Here is a 24,024-nt window from a genome sequence, read left to right as displayed (position 1 = left end):
AAAGTTACAAATTCATTCCCTGGCCTCAGCTATTGCAACTCTCTCCTTGTTGGCCTACAGAGACTATCCCCCCTTCAGTCCATCATCAATGCTGCTGCAAGACCCATCCAACTTACCAAGGTTCAATGTCTGCCACCACTCTCTGCCAATTTTCTCTACTGACTTCTGCTCCCTTTTAAATTTCAAAATACTAACAACAACAACCTACAAAGCCATTCACAACCCTGCCCCAAGGCACATTACCAACCTTGTCTCAATGTACCAAACTGTTCTCTTTGCTTCTCTCAAGACCTCTTGCTCTTTAGCTACCTTGTCTCCTCTTCCCGTACTCATTTCCAGGACATCTCCAGAGCCTCCCCCACCTCCTAGAACTTATCACTCCAATCTGTCTGACTATCTCCTACTCTGCCCACCTTTAAGAATTTCCTGTAAAAATATTTTCAGGAAGGCCTATACCACCTCTAAAACTGTATTTTTACCTTCTGCATCAGTTCATCCCTAAAGGTTATTACCTTTTGTATCACTTGACCCCCCCCCCCCCTTTAAATTGTAAGCTCTAATGAGAGGGCCCTCTAATCTCTTTTGTATTGAATTGTATTGTAGCTGTACAATCTTCCCCCATTTTGTAAAGAGCTGCACAAACTGTTACCCCTATATATGGCAACAGTTTGAAATACTATATATAGTACATTTCTAATATAGAAACTTTACAGAAAGACATGAACAAAATAATGAAGTGGGCTAATACATGGAAAATTTGGTTTAATGTGAAGAAATGTAAAGTAATGCACTTGGGGGCAAAAAATACATAAATGCAAACAACTTCTCACTAGGGGAAAACCTCTGGGGAAATCAAGGACGAGAAAGATCTGGGGGCCCTAGTAGATAACAGATTGAGCAATAGCATGCAATGTCAAGCTGTAGCTACCAAAGCCGGCAGAATATTGGCATGTATAAAAAAAAGGGATATACTCCAAAGATAAAATGATAATCCTACCACTTTATAAAACTTTGGTTAGACCACATCTGGAGTATTCTGTCCAGTTCTGGTCACCAGTCCTCAGAAGGGGTGTGCTGGAACTGGAGAGAGTACAAATAAGGACAGCAAGACTAGTAAGGGGACTGAAAGACCTCAAATACGAGGAACACCTGCAAGCACTAAACTTATTCTCCCTGGAAAAACAACGCTTGAGAGGAGATATGATAGTTATGTACAAATACCTCAATAGTGATCCCAGCATAGGAAAAAAACTATTCAGTCTCAAGGAGTGTAAGAGGACACACAAAGAGATTGGAGAAGCGGTTTAACCTTAAATTGCGCAGAGGTTTTTTTCACTGTCAGGGCAATAAGGATGCAGAACTCCCTTCCACAATTGGTCATGGCAGCGGGGAGTATGGATGTTTTTACGAGACTCTTGGATCTGCATTTTAAAGAACACAACATACAGGTACATGGGAAACAATTATAGATACACGTACACACGTACACCTACACAGGTTGAACTGGATGGACTGGATGGACTATTGTCTTTATTCAATCTTAGCTACTATGTAACTATATATCCTCTATAATAATATTAATAATAATATAATAATAATAATACAATGGTAATATTTAGGTTCTTACATTAGGTAAACTGTGCCTAGTTCTCTTGCACTGTTCAAGTTTTATGTTTCATTTTCAAAATGTCTGAATAAGACCTTGCAATAGTGAACTAAACATTTAAAAAAAACATACCAACCTGCCTGATTAATAAATAGTAGAGGCAACACAAACAGACTAATTTACAGGCATTGTGCATCTACAGCTGAATCCACAGCTTTTTGTATTTTACCTTGTTGCTGTTAGCAATCAAAGCATTATATGACAGTGGCCTTGGACCATACTCAGAAAACCCATAAAACAATTAGCATTTTGAACCCAGTAGGATACAACTTCTACTTGAAGTTAATACTACTGAATGACAGTTCGGTATAAGGAAAAATGTAATTTTTTTGGGGAAAAACTCAGCAAATAGTTTTATTTTAGACAATTTAATAAATGAACCACTTCTCCTGTGCATCTTAAAGCGGAGTTCCACCCTAAAGTGGAACTTCCGCTCATCGGAACCCCCCCCCCCTCCAGTGTCACAGTTGGCACCTTTCAGGGGGGTGCAGATACCTGTCTTAGCCCTTGTACACACGGTCGGATATTCCAATGGACAATGTCCGATAGGACCGTGTTGTCGTGTGTGGGCTCCATCGGACTGTTTCCGTCTGAGTATCCGACGGACCAAGTTTTCCAGCTGAGCTATAAAATTTTACGACAACATGATCCGATTGGACTTTGTCCGATTGTGTGTAGAGAATTCTGATCAAAGTGCCACGCATGCTCAAATCAAATTCCTAGACCAAAGCTATTGGCTACTAGCCACAACGTAGTCCCATTGTAACGAAATTACGTCATCACGTTCTGAACGATTGGATTTTCTGACAACTTTGTCCGACCGTGTGTATGTAACAGTTTCGGACAAAATCCGTCGGACAAAATCCAACGGATTTGGTTGTCAGAATGTCCAACCGTGTGTACGGGGGCTAAGACAGGTATTTGCACCCACTTTCGGGCATAGACTCCCACGGGAGTCTATGCTTCTTCCTGTCCCGCCGTGATTTCTGCTTGGACACACATTCCCATTGCACTGCGCGACTCATGCATGCGCAGTAGGGAACCGGGAAGTGAAGCCGCAACGCTTCACTTCCGGATTCCCTCACCGAGAATGGCGGTGGCAGCAGCCGAGAGCTGAGCGATTGATCGGCCTCGGCTGCCGAAAATCGCTGCACCCTGGGACAGGTGAGTGTCGATTTATTAAAAGTCAGCAGCTGTAGTATTTATAGCTGCTGGCTTTTAATATTTTTGTTTCCAGTTGACTCCCTCTTTAAAGCTGCCAACATGGTTTTTATGGCATACATGATTTCTGAAAGCTTAAAGAAGTTGATTTAGTACAACTATACTATCCATGTTTTGGCTCATAACATAGGACTAAAATTTAAAGACAGACTATCACTCGATTCAGTAGCTGCACAAAGTTCCCAAGTTATGTATAGTTAACCTGCCACACTCCTCGCTGCATCCTGCTGCAGTTGCCCCACCTTTCTAAGCTCTGGTTTAGACAAGGGGGGTGACATCATGGCACCACCCCAAGTGACAGTGTTTGGACCAGGTTATTGGGTGCTTCTGCAGGGTTACAGGTGTGCAGGTACCTGTGAAGGAGCTGGACTCAATGCCTATGGCATGGGCTGTGTGTAATTTTGCCCTGAATGGGATAAGTAACCATTTCTCTTTAAAAACAAAAACAAAAAAACTGCTCTATATTTTAATGAAAGGACTGTAAAAAATAAAATACAATACAATAAAAAAAAAATACAATACAATTGAAAATTCAAAAGTGGAATACTAGTGACATCCAATATTACGTAAATAAAAACATGCACATATTTTCAAAACTGAAGCAATTTACACAATATATAATTTTGACGTGTTACAGAAGTTGTGTGGTTTATCAGCTGTTTTAGAATAAAGAGGGCTATGGGAATACTGATGGTCAGCAAAATATAGGCATCAACAATGGCACTGCTATATATGCTCAGTTAACAAATTCTCAAAACTTTTACATATTTTTTTTTTGTTTCATCCTATAATGTGTTTTCTGACATATATATATATATATATATATATATATATATATATATATATATATATATATATATATATATATATTACATAGGTTACTGTGCCAGGTATTTGGAAACAATTTGGTCTCTTTGACAAGTTTGTTTATGTTGATGCAATTTTACATCTTTCATATGATTTCCTATGTTCTCTCACAACGCTTTTTGTAATAACCCTTTTGGCTCTGGCTCAACATCCAATCCAGGAGCTGGATTTCACAACATTGACCACATCTTCTTTCTCAATGTCATACTTGTATGCTTTTGGACCTGAGAAGAAGTAAATGTATCCTGCAAAAGGGGAGACCACAGTCATTAAACTAATATTCACATTTAAGAATTAAAAATCAAATGAATGATAAAAGAAGTTTGGTTTTCCAATTGCAATGCATAGTTTTATTACAAGGTAAAGTTTAGGCATGGACTGTTTTACCTACTTACACTGGTCCAAGCTGGACCAATGTAACTATGTACACTATATTACCAAAAGTATTTGGACACCTGCCTTTACACGCACATGAACTTTAATGGCACCCCAGGATTAGTCTGTAGGATTCAATATTGAGTTGGCCCACCCTTTGCAGCTATAACACCTTCAACTCTTCTAGGAAGGATGTCCACAAGGTTTAGGAGTATGTCTATGGGAATGTTTGACCATTCTTCTAGAAGCGCATTTGTGAGGTCAGGCACTGATGTTGGACAAGAAGGCCTGTCTCCCAATATTTGCTCTAATTCATCCAGAAGGTGTTGAGGTCAGGACTCATGCAGACTAGTCAAGTTCCTCCACCCCAAGCTCACTCATCCATGTCTTCATGGACCTTGCTTTATTCAATGGTCCAAATCATTTGGTGGAAGGGGTATTATAGTGTGGGGTTGTTTTTCAGGGGTTGGGATTGGCTCCTTAGTTTCAGTGAAGGGAACTCTTAAGGCAACAGCATACTAAGACATTTTGGACAATTTCATGCTCCCAACTTTGCGAGAACAGTTTGAGGATGGCCCCTTCCTGTACCAGCAATGTCAAATTCTGTTCCCTCAGTGGTATGTGTATGTCTCAAACTACCCCTTATCATCTTCCACAAGTGAATGGAGTTTGTGAATGGTTCAACAGGACTTTTTTATGAGCCTGTTTTGCTTCTTTATCAAAATTAATGCTGTCTGAGCATATAATTATGAGATCCATAGGACATATGCCCTCCTTTTTGATGTTTGGTAGTCACGGGCAGTTATTGGTCAATTGCTGACGCTACTGGCCCCTCCCTCCTGCCAAGTGCCTCCAGAGCAAACAGCTTGCTGTGAGGTCCTGAGCTGCTGCTCTGCGTGTCCATTTAGACGTCCTTTCTCTTCTTACCTATGAAGATGAAAAATGGCTAATTGGGCCCAGTTTGGGCATTATTACTTAGAGGTGTACTCACTTTTGTTGCCAGTGGTTTAGATATTAATGGCTGTGTGTTGAGTTATTTGGATGGGACAGCAAATTTACGCTGTTATACAAGCTGTACAATCAGTACTTTTCATTGTAGCAAAGTGTAATTTCTTCAGTTTTGTCATATTAAAATATATAATAAAATATTTACAAAAATGTGAGGGGTGTACTCACTTTTGTGAGATACTGTATATAGAAATGTTTTGCTTTCAGTTATACTTTGAGTATTAAAAAGTTTGATAAAGACTGGTGTACATATTAAGATTGTGGTGGTTTTATTCTATTTTTTTTTCTAATTCACTTAAAATAATTTACTTGGGTTATTCATTTGAATTACTCACCGTTTACTTCAACTGCTGCATCCACATTTCCCTCTACCCCAGAAAACTCATCATCAATGCTTTTCGGGTAATCTTTATCCATGACCTGGTTTGCTTCATCATAGCTGCAGAGTGAGAAATTTAATTATATAACGGAAAACATTCTGATTGTACTATTTTAAGTTAAAGTTGAACTATGGGCAGAATTAAAAATGACAAAAAATGAAGCAGTCTGTCAGTTAGTATGGCAATTTTTATTTTTCCAGAAACCCCTCTGTAACATAGTTTTATTAAATTTTGATCCTGACAGTAGATTTGTTAATTTTCCATATAATAGAGTGACCTCACATTTTAATATGCCCTAAGATTCCGTCCACAGCTGCGCTGTCATCTATTGGCTAGGGAAATGTTAGATTGAAACATATGGGCTTTAAATGGGAAGCTAATGACAAAATTCTAGCCAACTTTTGTTAAAGTGGAGTTCCACTTAAAAACAAATTAAGAGTCAGCATCTACAAATACTGCAGCTGCTCACTTTTAAAAATCCAACACTTACCTGTCCCGGGGTCCAGCAATGCTAGTCTCCCCCTCCTCTCTGCAACGCGGGCATTGTAACTGTAGGCTTCACAGCCCGTCACCCACTGCGCATGAATGAGCCGCGCCACGCTGCGCGCCGTGACTGACTGGGCAATCATCTGGGACCTGTGCCTTGTCCCCAATGATTGCTGAGAGGGAAGGGGGAGAGGTGATGTCCCTTCCAGCGCCCCGGTTCGCTAGGAGGAAATGGGACCTGGAACCCTCTGGAAAGAGGGTACCAGCTCCCCCCCCAAAAAAAATGGCATGCCAAATGTGGCATGTCAGGGGGTCACCTCCCTTAAAGCGGAAGTTCCATTTTTGGGTGGAACTCCGCTTTAAGTAGTTGCTGCAATTGGTTTATCATGTTAGAGCAGGTTTTTTTTTTACCTAAAAGAGAAGTTTGGGATTAAAAAAACAAACATTGTCCCTAGGTGGATGTAACATTGATCTGATGCTGCATCTGTCCCCCGCCACCTCTACACAGAAAACCAAGCGATTAAAGACCGGAATGGCCGATTTAAGGAGAGAGGCATGAAAGAGTGAATCCTATAAGAATCAGGCAAGGATAACTCGAACGCCACTGGGTTTACCTCGCGTTTGACTGGAAACGGCCCGATGTATCTTGGCCCCAGCTTTTTCGATGGGCATGGCAATTTCAGATTGCCTGTTGACAGCCATACCTCATCCCCAACTTTAAGGGAGGGATTCCCCCATCCTTTTTTATCAAAAAACTTTTTGTAGTCTGAGCCTTCTGTATGAATTCTTGGAGGGTTCAGTAGTTTTTCTGTATAAAAGCAAGTCTGTTCTGAACAGAAGGCACTACTGATTCTGCAAGAGGGTAGAATCCGTAGTTGGCCCAGAATGGAGACTGGCGTGTGGCTGAGTGTAGCGAATTGTTATAGGTAAACTATGCAAGTGGGAGCAGCGAAGCCCAGTCCTCCTGGTAAAAGGCAGAGAAACAGCACAGGTACTGCTCCAAGGTTTGACTTTTGTGCTCTGTTTGTCCATTGCTCTGAGGGGGGTAGGCTGATGAGAGGCAAAGTTCTACTTTCAGGGCCTTAGAGATAACTCACCAAAACTTGGAGGTAAATTGTACCCCCCGATCAGAAACAATACTACTGGTAAGCCTTGGAGTCTCACAATTTCCTTTATGAAAGTGTGGGCAGTCTCAGTTGCTCAAGGTGTGCCTACCAAGGGTAGAAAATGGGCCTTCTTCGACAGGTGGTCCACCACCACCAGGATGGCAGTAAACCCTTCCAAGGGCAGGAGCTCCACAACAAAGTCCATGGAGATCATTTCCAATGGACGGTGTCAGGGCTGAGCTCTGCCCTTCCTTCTCTGAGCTGGCCACTCATCTGTCGCCTAATTGCCAGCTCCTATCTCTCCACAGTTACTCAGCTGTTGATGATATCCTGCTTGTCAGTCCTGCCTACTTAAGCCATCCAGTCCAGAGGAGCTCTGCCTTTGCCTTGGTCAACATCACAGAAATCTCCTGAAATCCTGTTCAAGACTTGTATTTCTGACATCCCTTCTGGCTCCAGATCCTGCTTTCTGTTCCACTACATTGATCCCTGACTTCTGGCTTGGCTCACTATCCGTTACGGTTACTGAACTTTGGCTATGTTTTGACTACATATGTTTTTTTTTACTTTTACTATTAAACAAGTGTGATTTAACTGTACTTCTGTCTCGGCCTGATTTCATGGTTTCTGACAGACAGTTGGGAATGGGTAGGGGTCTCAACAGTCCCCTTTGTCTTGTTGCTCTTGCTACATAGGCACACTGAGCAGGATCTGACATAGGCTCTACAGTCCTGACTATGGTTGGGCCACCAGAAGGACCAGGTGGTCGTGATACATCTTGAAGATCTGAAGCCTTGCCCCCTGAGGTATGAAGACCTTATCCTCATGCCAGCGTAATCCATCTAGTTTTCTTAACAAAGCCTGTTCTGATTCAGGGCCTGAAGCAGGGGCTCGTACAATGACCGATTTCAAACTGGGCTGAATCATTAAAAATGGTGCTCAGGGGAGCAGATTCCATAGATTCAGGGAACATCTGGGACAAGGTGTACACCTTCCCGTTCTTGGATCCTGGTCTATATGTTAAATCAAGATGAATCTTGAATAGCGCCCATCTAGCCTGCTGGGGTATTAGATGTTTTGTGGACCTCAGATACTCCAAGTTTTTGTGGTACTTTTTTGACATGGTCTCGGTGGAATTCAAGAGAGGCAGAGAAGATCAGGATATCGTCCAGGTAGACAATCAGGAATAAGTCAAGGTACTCTCGGAAGATATCACTGAACAGGTATTGAAATGTTGCGTGGGCATTGCATAGTCCAAAGGACATCACAAGGTATTCAAGAAACAGAACAAGGGTGCACACACTTCAGGAAAAAAATGGACACAACCAGTCCAAGGTGCTAATCCTGGATCATCACCGTAGGCAATATCAAGAAGAGAAGAAAAGATTGATCGCACACTTGAATTAAAAAATTTCTGTAGAGATTTCTTTATTGTCATGAGCCAGACAAAATTGCAATGATGATCAGTTGACGCGTTTCACACAAAAAGCACCATGCTTGTTCACAACGTTGTGAACAAGCATGGTTCCTTCCGTGTACAACGCATCAACTGATCATCATTGCAATTTTGTCTGGCTCATGACAATAAAGAAATCTCTACAGCATCTTTTGGATTCAAGTGTGCGATCAATCTTTTCTTCTCTTCTTGGCAAGGTATTCAAAGTGGCCAAAGTGTGTTCTGAAGGCTGTTTTGCACTCCCCCTCCTCTCTAACGCGCACCAGATTATATGTCCCCTCAAGTCCAGTTTCGTAAATACCTGTGCTGCTCAGAACCTCTGGAACAACTCTGGAACAAGGAGAAAAGGCTCCCTATTCTTGATGGTGACCCTTGTTGAGCTCCCAGTAGTTGATGCATGGCCTGAGGGAGTGGTCTCTCTTTTCAACAAAGTAGATGCCTGCTCCTGCAGGTAAGGAGGAGGGACGAATGAAGCCTTTGGCTAGGTTCCCATCAATATATTGTCTGAGGGCCTCCATTTCCATCTCGGACAAAGGGAAGATGTGCAAAAAGGGAATTTCTGCTCTGGGGAGTAGCTCAATGGGACAGTCATATGACCGATGTGGAGGCAGGGTATTGGATTTCCTTTTGTCAAAGACGTGAAGGTAGTCATGGTAGACAGAAGGGGCTATTTGACTGGTGTCTGTTGCTGGTTGTATGGTCAGGCAAGTATGGCAGTTGGTTTGCATGGGAATGTCACAATGCTGGTGGCAGTATTTGGATGAGAAGGTGACCTCCCCTCTGGACCAGTCTACTGAAGGATTGTGGGCTTGTAGCCACAGTATTCCGAGAATAACTTGGAAAATGGGAAATCTGATCACATCAAAACAGAGAAGTTCCTGGTTCCCTGTGTCGGTGGTTGTGAGAATAGGGACAGTACCTTGTGTAATAGGTCCTGAAGTGGGTGGAGTGCTATTAGCTAGGTGTATATCTAGTTTTCGATATTTGGGGGTTAGAGAAATGTGCAAGTCTTTAGCCAGGTTGATGTCCAGGAAGCAGCTGCAAGCTCCAGAGGCAATGATTGCCCACAGTTTGACGTCCCTTCCAGCCACCTGCAGAGAGATGGGGAGAATAATGTGAGCAGATGGAGTCCCGGATAGCTGAAGGTATGAAGGATATCAGTGTCTGGACTTACTTGGCTGAACCGGACAGGTGTGTAGGAAGTGACCTGATGCTCCACAGTAAATACAGAGGTTGTTCTGTCACCTGCGTTCTCTTTCTTCTGGGGTTAGAGCGGGTCAGAGTAGACCAATCTGCATTGGTTCTATATCAGAGGAATTCGGAGGAGTAGCCTCAGAGACTGTTGGAGCTGGGACCTTGGACAGTACCCCGGTTGGCCGAAAGGTCTGAAAGTGCTCAGAGCATCGCTCCTGCAGGTGCCTATCCAGCTGGATGGAAGCTTGGATAAGAGCCTCTAGCTTGTTGGGAGCTGCAGACCTGGTCAGCTCCTCCTAGATGGTTTTGGAGAGGCCGATACAGAATTGGTACTTCAAAGCTGCACCATTCCATCCAGTATCGGCCACCCATCTACGGCCACCCATTTACCCAATGGGTCTGTGGGTCATCATATAAAGTAGCCATAGCTTAAAAAAAACATGGTACCTGAGTTTAACACCTCATCCTTTTGTTCTAGGAGGTTATGGGCCCAGGATTGTGGTTTATCAGACAAGAGGGAGATGGTGAACCCCACTCAGACAGTCCCTATACAAAGGTCCTGGGTTGCAGGGCAAAATAAAGTTTGCAGACATTCCTGAAAACTCTGAATCTCCACCAGTCCCCTGAAAAGCACTCAGCAGTGGGAACTCTGGGTTCTGGAGGAGGCAGTACCACAGAGGGTGAAGCGGCAACGGGGGAATTGGAGGGCGCTGGTGTAGAGACGGCGACTTGTGGTTTGGCTAGCTTCAGCGGAAGTTGTGAGGGCATGGAAACATCCATCAAGCTGGAAATAACCCTCCTGCAGATTCTTGACTGCGTGCATCAGTGCTGCCATCTGCTTACAGAGGCTTTCAAGTGCAGAAGCACCTCTCTCGGACTCAGACATCCTGGCTGTTTGAAACAGGTATCAGGTATACAAAGTGCTGGAGGCCAATGGAGAGAAGGCTTCCCTTGCAGCTCAGTTTCAGACACCCCTGGAGGTGAGACAGGAGGAGTCAGGCCCAAAGTTGCACAGGTCGCCTGCAGAGTTGCTTGCAGAAAAGGCTCAGGAACACTGCTGATGTACTGCTGCTGCAGGCTGGTGGCGCCTGTGAGATGTAGCAGGTAACCCGGGTCACTGAGACAGAAGGTAGTCGATACAAGCCAAGGTTCGTGCCAGGTGGATAGCAGAGGAGACCATGTTAGGTGGGAGCCGAGGTCAAGACAGGTAGCAGGCCGAGGAGATCCGTTTACCAAGCCGAGGTCAAGGTCAGGAGGCAGGCAGGAGACAGGTCTGGAACAAGCCTAGTCGGTAATCAAGAATCACAGGAAACACAGGAAAGTTGGTAACAGCTGAGATCAAACAGCACTTCAGCCAAGGGCTGACTTCCTTATAAAGGCCCATGTGATGTGCTGGCGGAGGTGCTGGGTCCAAGAAATCTTCTCGTGCTCTGATAGATGCTGGGTCCTAGAGACCTCCTGCTATTGGTAACCTCCGCTTCACTGCTGGGTCCCTGGCTTGGCACTCACAGATACTCCTCAAGCTTCACCCCTAGTTCCTTGGCTTGGCACTCCACAAACGTCACCTCTGCAAGACTTCTGCTCTGGTATTAGCCACAGGTGGTGTAGCAAGGTGGATGGTCCCTTTGTGGCAACAGATTCCCATCTACCTCCACCCACGACAGGTTCTCCAGCCAGAGGAGCCGTTAATTCTGGTTGGACTACAAGCCAGCAGTCCCAACCCCGCACTACTTCTGGATAGGCTCTCAGATAGCCTATTAGCCAGATATCTCCGGGATAGGAATTAGGTTTCTGGCCTAGCAGCTCAGGGCAATACAACACATACAACATACAACAGCCACTCAGACAGCCATCCAGGTGGCACAGAATTCGATCACCCGACTCCACCCAAGTAAATAGGCTCTCCCAGCAGGCCAAGGGACCCAAGAAAATCCCTGCTCATTGGCGGAGACACCGCATTCATTCCTGATCTGTCCTTGCAATACCTTTTTCTTATTTAATGTCACCAGATACCCAGCCATCTAGTGACAGAAGAGAGAAATGAAGCAATTCCAGAATTAGGGTGAAATCAATTGACCTTCTATCAATTGGCCAAGGTAACTATCACTTGGCAAATAAAATTAACAGAAACCCTGCCTAAACATCAGGGTGTTACACATGTGTTTGGGAGTAAGATTTTATTGACATTGGAATACATTTAGTTTTTTAGCGTAATTACACTATCAGTCTCTTCTTTTTTGTGAGAATCATTAACATGACATAGCCTTTTCATGGAGAACCATTTGCTTCAGCCTTTGCCAGAAGGTTACACAGAATGAGTTGTGGCAAACTGAAGATTGTGTTAATACGAGCACAATTGCTCATCATTTATTAGATAAGCCATTCCATCTGGTGAGTGTCAGTGAATTGGAGGAAGGTGTTCAATTACTATGTGATACTCAAGTCAAGGTCACCTCCGGTTGCCATGTGGCCTGACACTAATGTGTTTTGTCTACTGACTTCCTCAAACCCTTCAAGGAAGTCAATATACAAAATATGCTAGGATCAGACTGCACGGCAAGTGGAAGTGATCTCACATTCCCCACGGGAAGTGGCATATCACTTATGGCTATTGATGGACCCGGGTAAGACACCGCTGACGCTGCATACTGGTAGATTGCGGGGACGTCTGTGATACCATTAATGGGCTGTTTCATTAAATGTGTTTGTGAGTAACAATTTATTGGAGTTGGAACATTTTTTTTTTATTGGCATTACACTATTAGTCTCTTTCGTCTTTTTTTATGAAGAATCTTTAACTTGACAAAGCCTTGTCATGAAGAACCAATTGCTTCAGCCTTTGCCAGAAGGATACATAGGATGGGTTGTGGCAAAGTGAAGATTGTGTTAATACAAGAGCGATTGCTTATCATTTATTAGATAAGCCATTCCCTCTAGCGAGTGTCAGTTAATTGGGGGAAGGTGTTTTCTTCAGCACTAGGTGTTTTGAAAAGTTTGCATGTTTTACACTATGCATGTAACACTTTAAGAGTAGTGTTGTGGAACCACTTGGTGATCGGATTGGTGATATGAACTTTTGAAGCGCTGTTATGTGGACTGACTTTACATGATATATTTTGTTATATCACTTTGTATGCAGGTTGATTATTATATATCACCAAGACCATTCACTAACGCTGTCGTAAAGCTTGTTTATCATGTTAGATCAAGATCTCCAAACTTTTTAAACATAGGACCAGCTAACTGTCATTTAGAGGGCCAGACTGCGGCTATCAGAAGTAGAAAATGTCTCACCATCCGTTGGAGTAACAATGCCCCATCATTGGTGCTTATGGTAGGAATTACGCCCCATTGTTGTTGCCCCATTGTTGTTGTCTTTAGTAGGAATTTTCCCCCATTGTTGACGTCTTTAGTAGGAATTGTGCCCCCTTCATTGGTGTCATTGGGCCCCATTGTTGGTGTCATTGAGAGGAATTGTGCCCTATGGTTGGTGTCATTGGGAGGAATTGTGCCCCATCATTGGTGTCATTGGAAGAAATTTTGCCCCAATGTTTGTGTCATTGGGAGGCATTGTGCCCCAACGTTGGTGTCATTGGGGCTCATTGTTGGTGTCATTGGGAGGAATTTTGCCTCTGTTGGTGCCAGCTGGAATGGCCTTACATGAAAAGAAATAGTGACTGAGAACCTGCCATTGTGGTACAGCACATTCTGCAAATTCACAGAAAGGGGGCAGAATCAACCAGATGGAAAGAAAGAAGTCATAGAGCCAGCAGCTTTGACTAGCTTGCATTTAGATGCTGTGCATGTGGGTGATAGTGACTGTATTTATTTTTTCGCTGAAGCAGATGGGGCAGCTATAGTCTACAGCTGGTGGTGTGCTGCTGGCAGATGTGCTGTGAGGGACACCCTGCACTATACCATCATCCCTGTCAGTGGAGGCTGCTGAGAGATGATGAAGTATAGTGGGGGCATACTGAGGTAAGTAAGGAGTAGGAACAGATTTGCACCCCTTTTGTGTGGCTTTTAGGTGCTCTTGCCAAAGGGATGAGTGGTGGGAGGTTAAAGGAATTGCCAAGCATATGGTACCAAATGTCTTGTGGTTTTGCCACGCTTGATGTGCTTGATACAAATTTTGCAAATTGCAACAGTGCAATCAGCTGCACATGTGCTAAAAAAGGCCCAGACAGCTGAGCTGTGGGAAGTGGGCCGGGAGATAACAGCTCCACAATGTAATGGAATAGATTGGCTGCTCTACTCCTCCATAATTGCTGTCTCGTTGCGGTTGTTCCTCACCCTCACTTTCTTCCTCTGCTCTATCTAGCACCCAAGTCACATCAGTGACTTCATCATAATCATCTCCTCCACCCACATTACCACTGGAGACAATTTGGCAATATGCTGCGGCTGGAGAAATATGACTGCCAATTTGTGTACCAGTGTTTTCCCCTCTCTGTAGACTCATGTTCCTGCCTTCCTCAACCTCAACCTCAGAACCAACATCTGAATAAAGTAATGCCTGTGCATCATCAAGGAGCAAGCTGCTGATGCTGTGTTCAATTAACTTAGCTGACTCCTCCATACCTAATGCCGGGGCTATGGCAGGAATAGCTGTGGACAATGAGGCAAGGTAAGCCACTCTGGCAGCTGCAGTGGACTGTGCACCAGTCTCTGCTTGGGTGATGGATGATGATGAGGATGGTTTAGTAGGGCAATCCACCATCTCCTCCGCATGCTGTGGCTGGATAGCACGGGCTACATCACTAAACAGAGGAAATGATGCCCAGCCTGAGGACTGACCACGTCCACCTTTGCCTGTGGACACATACGTTACTGGACCCCTCACAGTGCCATGGGAAAGTCTGCTACTTCTTGTTGTCCTCCCAGACATGATGGGGGGGGGCGCTTATTAATACAATGTAATATAGATGTGGAAATGTGTATGTGGATGCAATTAATCAATGGAAAGTGGTGTTTGATGCACTTTAACTTGACTCTAACGTACTCAGCTACTACACAGACACACTCCACTATTACACTATATTAACCCTTTCATGACTAAGCCTATTTTTGATATTTGGTGTTTACAAGTCAAAATCCATATTTTTTGCTAGAAAATTACTTGGAACCTCCAAACATTATATATATATATATATATATATATATATATATATATTTTTTTTTTTTAGTAGAGACTCTAGAAAATACAACGGCGATTGTTGCAATATTTTATGTCACACAGTATTTGCGCAGCGGTGTTTTAAACGCAACTTTTTGGGAAAAGGGAAATTTTTATGAATTAGAAAAAAATGAAACAGTAAAATTAGCCCAATTTTTTTTTGCATAATGTGAAAGATAATGTTACGCCGAGTAAATAGATACCAAACTTGTCACGCTTTATAATTGCACGCACTCGTGGAATGACGACAAACTACGGTACCTAAAAATCTCAATAGGCGACGCTTTAATTTAATAAGTTCTAGAATTATTGCTCTCGCTCTGACGATCGCGGCGATACCTCACATGTGTGATTTGAACACCGTTTACATATGCGGTCGCGACTTACGTATGCGTTTTCTTTGCTGCGTGAGCTAGCGGGAACGGGGGGCACTGTAAAATTTATTTTTATTTTTTTCTTATTTATTTAATTTATTTTAAAATTAATTAATTGTTTTAAAAAAAATAAAATGTTATCACTTTTACTGCTGTCACAGGGAATGTAAACATCCCTTGTGACAGTAATAGGTGGTGACAGGTACTCTTTATGGAGGGATCGGGGGTCTAAAAGACCCCCGACCCCTCCTTTACACTTCAAAGTATTCAAATCGCCATTTTCGGTGATTCTGAATACTGTATATATTTTTTAATCTGGCACCATTGGCAGCCGAGTAAACCCAGAAGTGACGTTATGACGTCGCTTTCGTGTTTACGTCAAGGAGACTGGAATGAAGCCACTTACGGCTTTATTCCAGGCCCTCCCTACCCGCCAGAGGCATCGGACCATGCACCGGTGCTCCCGATTGAACGGGAGCCCTGGTAAGAGCAGCGGGAGGTGGCGGGAAGGGGGACGTCCCCTCCCACTCCTCTGGCATAACAGCCGAGCGACTTTTAGCCGCATTGGTTGTTATGGCTGGAAAGCCAATCGCCCGCTCTAAAAAACGGTACCGTGATGATGCCTGCAGGTTTGGGCATCATCACGGTATAACCCCCTGGAAGCCGAGTACGCACATCTGCGTACGCTCGGCGGCAAGGGGTTACACTGCAGTGAAACTGCAGTAATGCACAGAAATATACTGTGTTAAATGAAAGGTAACGCACTGAAATATACTGCCTTAAACTTGCAGTAATGCACTGAACTGTACTGCATTAAACGGAAGATAACTAAATATACGATGTTAAACTTGCAGCAATGCAACTGAAATATACTGTGTTAAGCGTTCAGTAATGCCCAGAAATGTACTGTGTTAAATGGCATGTAACACACTGAAATATATGGCGTTGAACTTTCAGTAATGCACTGAACTGTATGGCGTTAAACTTGCAGTAACGCAATTGAAATATATTGCGTTGAGCATGCAGTAATGCACTGAACTTTACGGCATTAAACTTGTAGAAAGGTAACAAAAATTTACTGCGTTAAACGTGCACTAATGCATATGTACTGCGTTAAACAGCACATAACGCACTGAAATATACGGCGTTAAACTTGCAGTGATGCACTGAATTATACGGCGTTAAACTTGCAGTAACGCAATATAAAATCTACTGTGCAGTAAATAAACTTGCAGTAACGCAATAAAATATACTTAAACAGTCACTACACTCACACTGACTGAACTATCACTAGATGCACAATAAACTGATATTCTACACTGGCAATAGAATCAGAATAGAACAATATACATAGTAATTGTCTAATAGCACTGAACAGAGCCCTGTTCTATCTCTCTCCACACCAATATCACACTGAAAATAGTTGCTATTGAAAGAATACTTTTATAGTGTGGGGCGGGACTAATAGTAATGAGCCACGATTGGATATAGTCATCATGACAGCATCCAATCATGGCTCTGACAGTGCTCTGTGCCCTGCAAATCTTTCATTGCTTCAGCCAATCAAGGCTTTCATAGGGGCCGTTTGGTGGCCCGAACAATCGGTCGAACACCCTGATAATTCCGTTTTCAGCGAACAGCCAATGTTCGGCCTGAACTCATGCTCGGGCCGAACTGTTCACCCATCCCTATAAACCACAAAGCTCATGCTCTCTGCTGATTGTGAACTCTAGCTGTTACTCAGCAAGGGGCATGTTGGACATCTTCAGAGAGACTGCTGCTGCCACAGAGCAAGGGTTCTTCTCTGCATCATTAGGCAGGGGACAGGCTTTCTACTCAGGCTGTGACTGCTTTCTAAAAAAAAAAAAAAAAAACTGTTAGCCCCTGTACACATGGTCGGAGATTTCGACAACCAAATCCATCGGATTTTGCCCGTCGGATTTTGTCCGTCGGATCTTGTCCAAAACTGTTGCATACACACGGTCGGACTAAGTTGTTGAAAAATCCAATCTTTCAGAACGTGATGACGTAATTTCGTTACGATGGGACTACATTCAGGCTAGTAGCCAATAGCTTTGATGTAGGAATTTGATCTGAGCATGCGTGGCACATGGTCCGATCAAAATTCTCTACACATGATCGGAGTATGTCCGATCGAACCAGTTGGTTGGGAAATATTTCCAACAAGTTGGAAATTTGGGTCCGACGGATATTCTGACGGAAACATTCCGATGCATACCACACACAGTCGGATTTTCCGACAACGTGGTCCGATAGGACACATTCCGACAGATTCTCCGATCGTATATACAAGGCTTAAGACTTTGAACACCTTTTGTTATGATGCACTTGGACCATATTTCGCCAATTAATCTGAAAGTTCAGCTGGGCTTGAATAAACATGTAGCTACTTATGCTGATGATGTGGCACACACACACTTATGAATGCGCTGTGTCATGATTATCTAGATACCATTATACAGATGGAAAGACCACTGTGCACTCTGCAGGCGGGAATTGTCTGGTAAAGGTGTACAACGGTTCATCAATTCAATAGATGATAAATTCTATATATGGAACGATATGTGTATTTATATGCAGTGCACATATTTTCTTTCCTGGAATGACAGAACAATCTATGACTAATTTATGTTAGTTTATTATTAATATTTAGTGGACTTGTGATTCTTAATCATGTTGCGAAAAGCTGATTTTTGCACGTCCTTATCATTTGAAAAGAATCATCATTTTTATTTACTTGGAGCAATTTTCAATATATCTATCTTTTATCAAGCTTAAATTAGAGTCAATGTAGAGTCGCGCCTGGCCATAGACCCGCTCACAACATACCAGATTATGGGCCTTAATATTTGAGAATAAAGAAATGTACACATATAACATTCCTTCTTGTGCACTTTACTGTACCTTTGCAGGATTTTTGGGACATCTAACATCACACTTGACACACTAACATAATTCTTCAGACCGGAGTAGACATTTCTGCACAGAACGCAAGCACATACTATGTAAGCCATCTTCTCTTGGCGCCTCCTCTCCTTGGGAACCTCTAAGTAAATACTTTAAATCTTTTCCCAAGCAGTTACATGAATACAAAGCACTAGATAGTGTGCCTGTCTGCGTGGCTGGTTGGGCACCAGGCAATTTACACTAGGCATATAAAATGACTACAAATGTCCATGTGCATGAACTCTTCAAGTGTGTTAAAATATACCTGTAGAGATCTTCTCCAACAAAGAAAAGCGTTTTCTTGCTGTTCTTCAGGTGGACAGCAGCATCTATTTTCTGCACATTACTGGGAAATCCAAAGTCATAGATAAACCGGGGAGGTCCTAGCATCTGGAGACCTCTTGTTGTCCAGTAATGGGGACCTGGGGAAGAATTGAACACATTTTTGACTATCTTCTCATGACCGTTTTGAAATAGTTACATGGCTTCATACAAGAGGAGTCTGTTATGTAAAATATGATCATGCAGCTACTAGGGATGAGCTGAATATCCCCTGGTTCGGTTCGCACCAGAAAATGTGAGCAGGCAAAAAATTTGTACGAACAAGTGAACACCATTAAAGTCTGTGGGACACTAACATGAAAAATAAAAAGTGCTCATTTTAAAGGCTTATATGCAAGTTATTGCCATAAAAAGTGTTTGGGGAACCGGGTCCTGCCCCAGGGAACATGTATCAATGCAAAAAAAGTTTTTAAAACTGCAGTTTTTTTTGGGAGCAGTGCCTGGGGGTGTCCTTAGTATGCCTGCAAAGTAGCAAATTTGTCCTGAATTTGGAACAATACCACAGCAAAATTCAGTTTATAAAGAAAAACAAGTCATTTAAAACTGCTTGCAGCTTTAATGAATTGTTGGATCCGGCAATATAGATAAAAATCATTGAAAAAAAATGCATGGGTCCCCCCTCCTCCACCCAGTCCATTACCAGGCCCTTTGGGGCTGGTATGAATATTAAGGGAACCCAGTGCCAATTTTTTTTTTAAATGGTGTAGGGGTCCCCCCTAAAATCCATACCAGACCCTTATAGAGCATGCAACCTGGCAGGCTGCAGGAAAAGGGGGAGGGACTAGAGAGCGCTCCCCCTCCTGAACCATACCAGGCGACATGCTCTCAACATGGGGAGGGTGCTTTGGGGTCCACCCCAAAGCACCTTGTCTCCATGTTGATGGGGACAAGGGCCTCATCCCCACACCCCTTAACTGGTGGTTGTGGGGGTCTGCGGGCGGGGGGCTTATCGGAATCTGGAAGCTCCCTTTAATTGCTTAAAGACCGTGGCCATTGTTTGATGGTGGCACAATGGCTTGCCGTAATTGTACGGTGACTCGTGCAGGTTCAGTTGCAGGCCCGCAGGTTGGGAGGATTTGATGTCCTCTGGAGGCCAGTGATTGCCTTGTACACAAGCAGAACAGGGAAATGCCTATGTAACCAAGGCATTTCCTTGTTCTGACAGGTGACATGACAGGGATCTACTGTTCCCAGTGGCCAGCAACAGTGATCTCTGTCATGTCCCAGTCAGCCCATACACCCTACAGTTAGAAAAACTCATAGGGAACACAGTTAACCCCTTGATCACCCCCTGGTGTTAACCCATTCCCTGCCAGTGACATTTACACAGTAATCACTGGCTATTTTTAGCTTTGATCGCTGTATGAATTTCCATGGTCCCAAAAAAGTGTCAAAAGTGTCCGATCTGTCCACCGCAATGTCGCAGTCCCGCTATAAATTGCCGATCACCGCTATTACTAGTAAAAAAAATAATAATAATCAAACTGCAATAATAATGCCATAAACCTATTCCCTATTTCAGTGATGGCGAACCTTGGCACCCCTGATGTTTTGGAACTACATTTCCCATGATGTTCAAGCACTCTGCAGTGCAGTTGAGCATCATGGGAAATGTAGTTCCAAAACATCTGGAGTGCCAAGGTTTGCCATCACTGCCCTATTTTGTAGATGCTATAATTTTTGTGCAAACCAATCAATATATGCTTATTGCAAATTTTTGTACCAAAAATATGTAGAAGAATACATAGGCCTAAACTGATGAAGGAATTTGTTTTTAAAAAAAAATAAACGTGGAATATTTATTATAGCAAGAAGTAAAAAATATAATTATTTTTTCAAAATTGTCTCTTTTTTTGTTTATAGCGCAAAAAATGAAAACCGCAGAGGTGATCAAATACCACCAAAAGTATTTGTTGGAAAAAGGGACATCAATTTTGTTTGGTGTTCAGCGTCGCACGACTGCGCAATTGTCAGTTAAAGCTCTACATTACCCCTACTCATTCCCCAAAAAAAGTGTCAAAATGTTAAAAATGACAGTAGATAATTTATATAAAAAAAAAAACCTGTTCCGCGATGTCCATTCATCTTCGATCACAGGGTCTAACGACCCAAGAAAAAGAAAACACGCAACAACTCTGCCTCCATGGGAGGCTCCTGCCGACTGAATCCTCTTTGCAATGGCAGCATTTATACAGCGGAGGGTGGGGCCACCCGGTGACATAAACGGGTGACCCTACCCCCTTCTGATGTCACGTGAAGTCACATGAACAGAAGAAAAAAAATTATGCAGCGCTTATAAAAAAAAATATACAAAAATATAAATGGCATCTGGCATCTGCGACAATGTCCAGCAACTAAAAAAAAGGTAAATAAATAACTGAAGACCAATTGGTCTAGTGATTCTGAACAGTGTCTGTAAATAAAAATAAACATATAAGCATCAATGCAGGTCAACAGGTGAAGAAATCTTGTGAAGAAACTGCTACCAATTGGGTGAAGGCTTAGCAGAAAGGTTGGACTTGAAGGGGCATATACTTCTCAAGTCAAAAGGCTTGGGTGTCGGCATCAGGTATGAGGGGGAGGAGTCTCGTAAGGCAGGGTGCTCACACCTAACATGTGCAGGTGTGGATCGGCTCTCCTCCCATGGCGGTGATCCGGACGTCCTCCCCCGCATGTAGCCGGCATTGGCGCGCATGAGGCCACTCTTCCCCTTCTCCCCTGCTCCCCCCGCGACACGGTGTGTCCCCCATACCTCGGTCTCCTCCTGGTGCCGGTGAAGGACTCAAACGGCAGTCAGGGTTGCCTGCTTACGAGGTATCCCGGCAGAGAGAGCGTGCCTATCGGAGGTGGACGAGGCCGCCCCCGGCTGACGTGGAGGTGATCCGAAAGAGGTCGGGTTTCTTCGGAGCTGAGGGGCTAGGTGACGGTTCTAAGCGCCCTCTGCTGGTGAGCGAAGAAGCAGCGCTCCGAGGACTGCAGCACAGACAGTGTAGAGTTGTAGGAGAGAGACGCCAGAGCCGCTGTAGAAAGTATCCATAGCCGGCGTGGTAACAGACCCAGCGGAGGACATTTGAGAAAGATCTAGAGCGTACCTGGATGATCTGGTATGTGGACTTATTATATAAATCCCTATTTTTTGTGAAGAGACAGGACTACCTCTTGGATTGTATTGATAATATCTGCCAGAAGATTCATTAAAAACACAGAGCCATAGATGGGAGAATGGCGGAGGTGAAAAATGACAGAGGTTAGTCATGCAAATATGGTCCCGTTACGGAATGGATAAGAAACATATAATCTTTTAATACCTATGCAAAGATCCGAAGAGACATTGGTGATTAATAATAAGCGCATAGTTTTGCAGCACATCTAGGTAATGGTGGCTGAAATATATTGAACAGACTTGCAACAGTAAAACTTATAATAATAGGGTGGAGGGGAAGGAGGAAAAAAGGAAAAGGAATCAGAAAAAGGAAAGAGCCCACAAAGGGCGACTATTATCACTCAAAGGGAAAAAGGAAGGAAAAGGAAAACACTGTTTGGAAAAAAAAGGAAAAAAAAAGGGGAAAACTCCTTGTTTTCCTGGTTGCTGGACTCCTCCCCCCCCCTTTTTTTTTTTGCTCCTCTTTCTTAGCTTATGGTAGATATAACAACGTTATCTTCTCAAGATTAGTAAACATATTATAGAGAGCTATATGATTGAAGGGGGACTATATATATATATATATATTGAACATTGATGTTGAATATCTCTGGGTGGAATTGCACTGTCCCTGAATATAGACTTTCGTTAGTAAAATAAAAAGCAAAAAAATCTCTGCGTTATTGACGGTGGATAAACCAGGACACAGGGAGAAATATTCACAACCATAGATATAATAAATTGAGTAAACACCTTCACCCCAGAGTTAAAATCATCGACCAGACTAAAGAAATGAAGGGTAAGACATCGAAGTTAGGAGCCACTCCTAAATCTCCCCGGAGGAGCCTGGTTGTAAGCCCAGGGCCAATGAATAAATATGTCACACAGTCCGGCGGAAACGAGAAACAACAATCAGAAAAACAACAACAAACAACAAGAAGCTCCCAAGCAGATAAAGATAAAAAGGAAAAGGATAGAAAAGATAGGGAGAAGAGAAAGCAGCAAGTACAAAATAATTCCTTATGGGACCAAGAAGGTCCACCAGATGTGGAGATTGAGCAACCAGTAGATGTAGAATATGAAACGGAAGGTACACAGACTTATTCAACTCAACATGAGAACCCCTCACCCTTGCCTACAAAAAAAGAAATAACTTCTATGTTTCCTGCCTTGGAAATTTCTATGAAAATGGAAATGGAAAGACTACATAGGAATCTTGCCCATATTTTGGAACGAGTGGAAAAAATTGAGAAAAAAACAGAAAGAGACACAAACAAAATAAAGAACTTAGAAGTAGAAATAGTATCTTTAAAAAAAGCACACCAAGAACAAGCATATAAAGTCGAGGAACAGGAAAATAGGGATAGAAGAAAAAACATAAGAATACGTGGAGTCCCGGATACCTTTCAGTGAGAAGATCTAACAGTTGTAATAAATAAGATATGCAATCCATTGTTGAATAAAGAAGCAACAAATTTAATAAATATTGAAAAAGTTTATAGAATAAGGAAACCAAAGGATCTGCCATGGGACATGCCACGCGACATAATAGTGCGCTTTCAAAATGAAGAAGATAAATACCAAATCTGGAGGAACATCTGTCAGGAAATGTTCCATCCGCTGATAATATCTGTCTTTTGGCGTGCAGTACTGTGGTCCACCAGCAGGTGTCTCCTGTCAGTTTTGAGCTGTCAGGAGAGCTTTTCCCTGCTGATGTTATATCATCTTTGGGCTGCAGTACTGGTGTCCACCAGCGGATGGATCCTGGCAGTATGGAGCAGGCAGCACCTCCTGCAATCAGGTGTGACTTGAGGCCAATCACAGGCCTATAAATAGCTGGCAAGCACTCATATGTTTGCCCTGGTATTGTTCCTTGTGCCCTGACCTGCTGCTTGTAATCCTGAGCCTGATTCTGAACCTGTTCCTGCGCCCTGAACCTGTGACCCGTGGTTCTGATCCTGTTTCCCTGTCCTGGTCCCTACCCTGTCCCACCTGTTACCATTATCCCTGTCCTGCAGTCTGATCCGTCCTTCCTCTCCCTGTCCTGTGTTCCTTACCCCATCTGCTGATCTCCCCGTGTATGACCCTGGCCTGCCTATCATTTACGATCCTGGTATTTCCCATTTATTGTACATATCTGTCTGTTGTTGTTTGGGGGTCTCTGTTGGTTGATTTATTGCACTGTGTGGTTGTATTTATATTATTCACTTTCCTTATTAAATCATTATATTTCACTTATACACGTTTGGGTTTCCTCTGTTGCA

General features: G+C 43.1%; 1 protein-coding gene across 1 annotated transcript in view; it reads right to left on the bottom strand.

Annotated features, from left to right (window-relative positions):
- Nucleotides 1-3,769: 3,769 nt before the first annotated feature.
- Nucleotides 3,770-24,024, bottom strand: part of LOC143984073 (matrix metalloproteinase-20-like) — a 155,093-nt gene continuing 134,838 nt past the window's right edge. Inside the window, exons 8-10 of the mRNA XM_077484382.1 lie at nt 18,542-18,698; nt 5,473-5,576; nt 3,770-3,999 (exon numbers count right to left, since the gene is read on the bottom strand). Coding sequence (XP_077340508.1) covers nt 3,899-3,999; nt 5,473-5,576; nt 18,542-18,698 — 362 coding nt within the window. The 3' untranslated portion in view covers nt 3,770-3,898. The remainder of the gene's footprint in view (nt 4,000-5,472; nt 5,577-18,541; nt 18,699-24,024) is intronic.

The sequence above is a fragment of the Lithobates pipiens genome, unplaced genomic scaffold (assembly GCF_037356315.1).
Source record: "Lithobates pipiens isolate NorthernLeopardFrog02 unplaced genomic scaffold, aLitPip1_a1.2 Scaffold_16, whole genome shotgun sequence".
NCBI lineage: Eukaryota > Metazoa > Chordata > Amphibia > Anura > Ranidae > Lithobates > Lithobates pipiens.
This window is presented reverse-complemented; position numbering and strand designations above follow the sequence as displayed.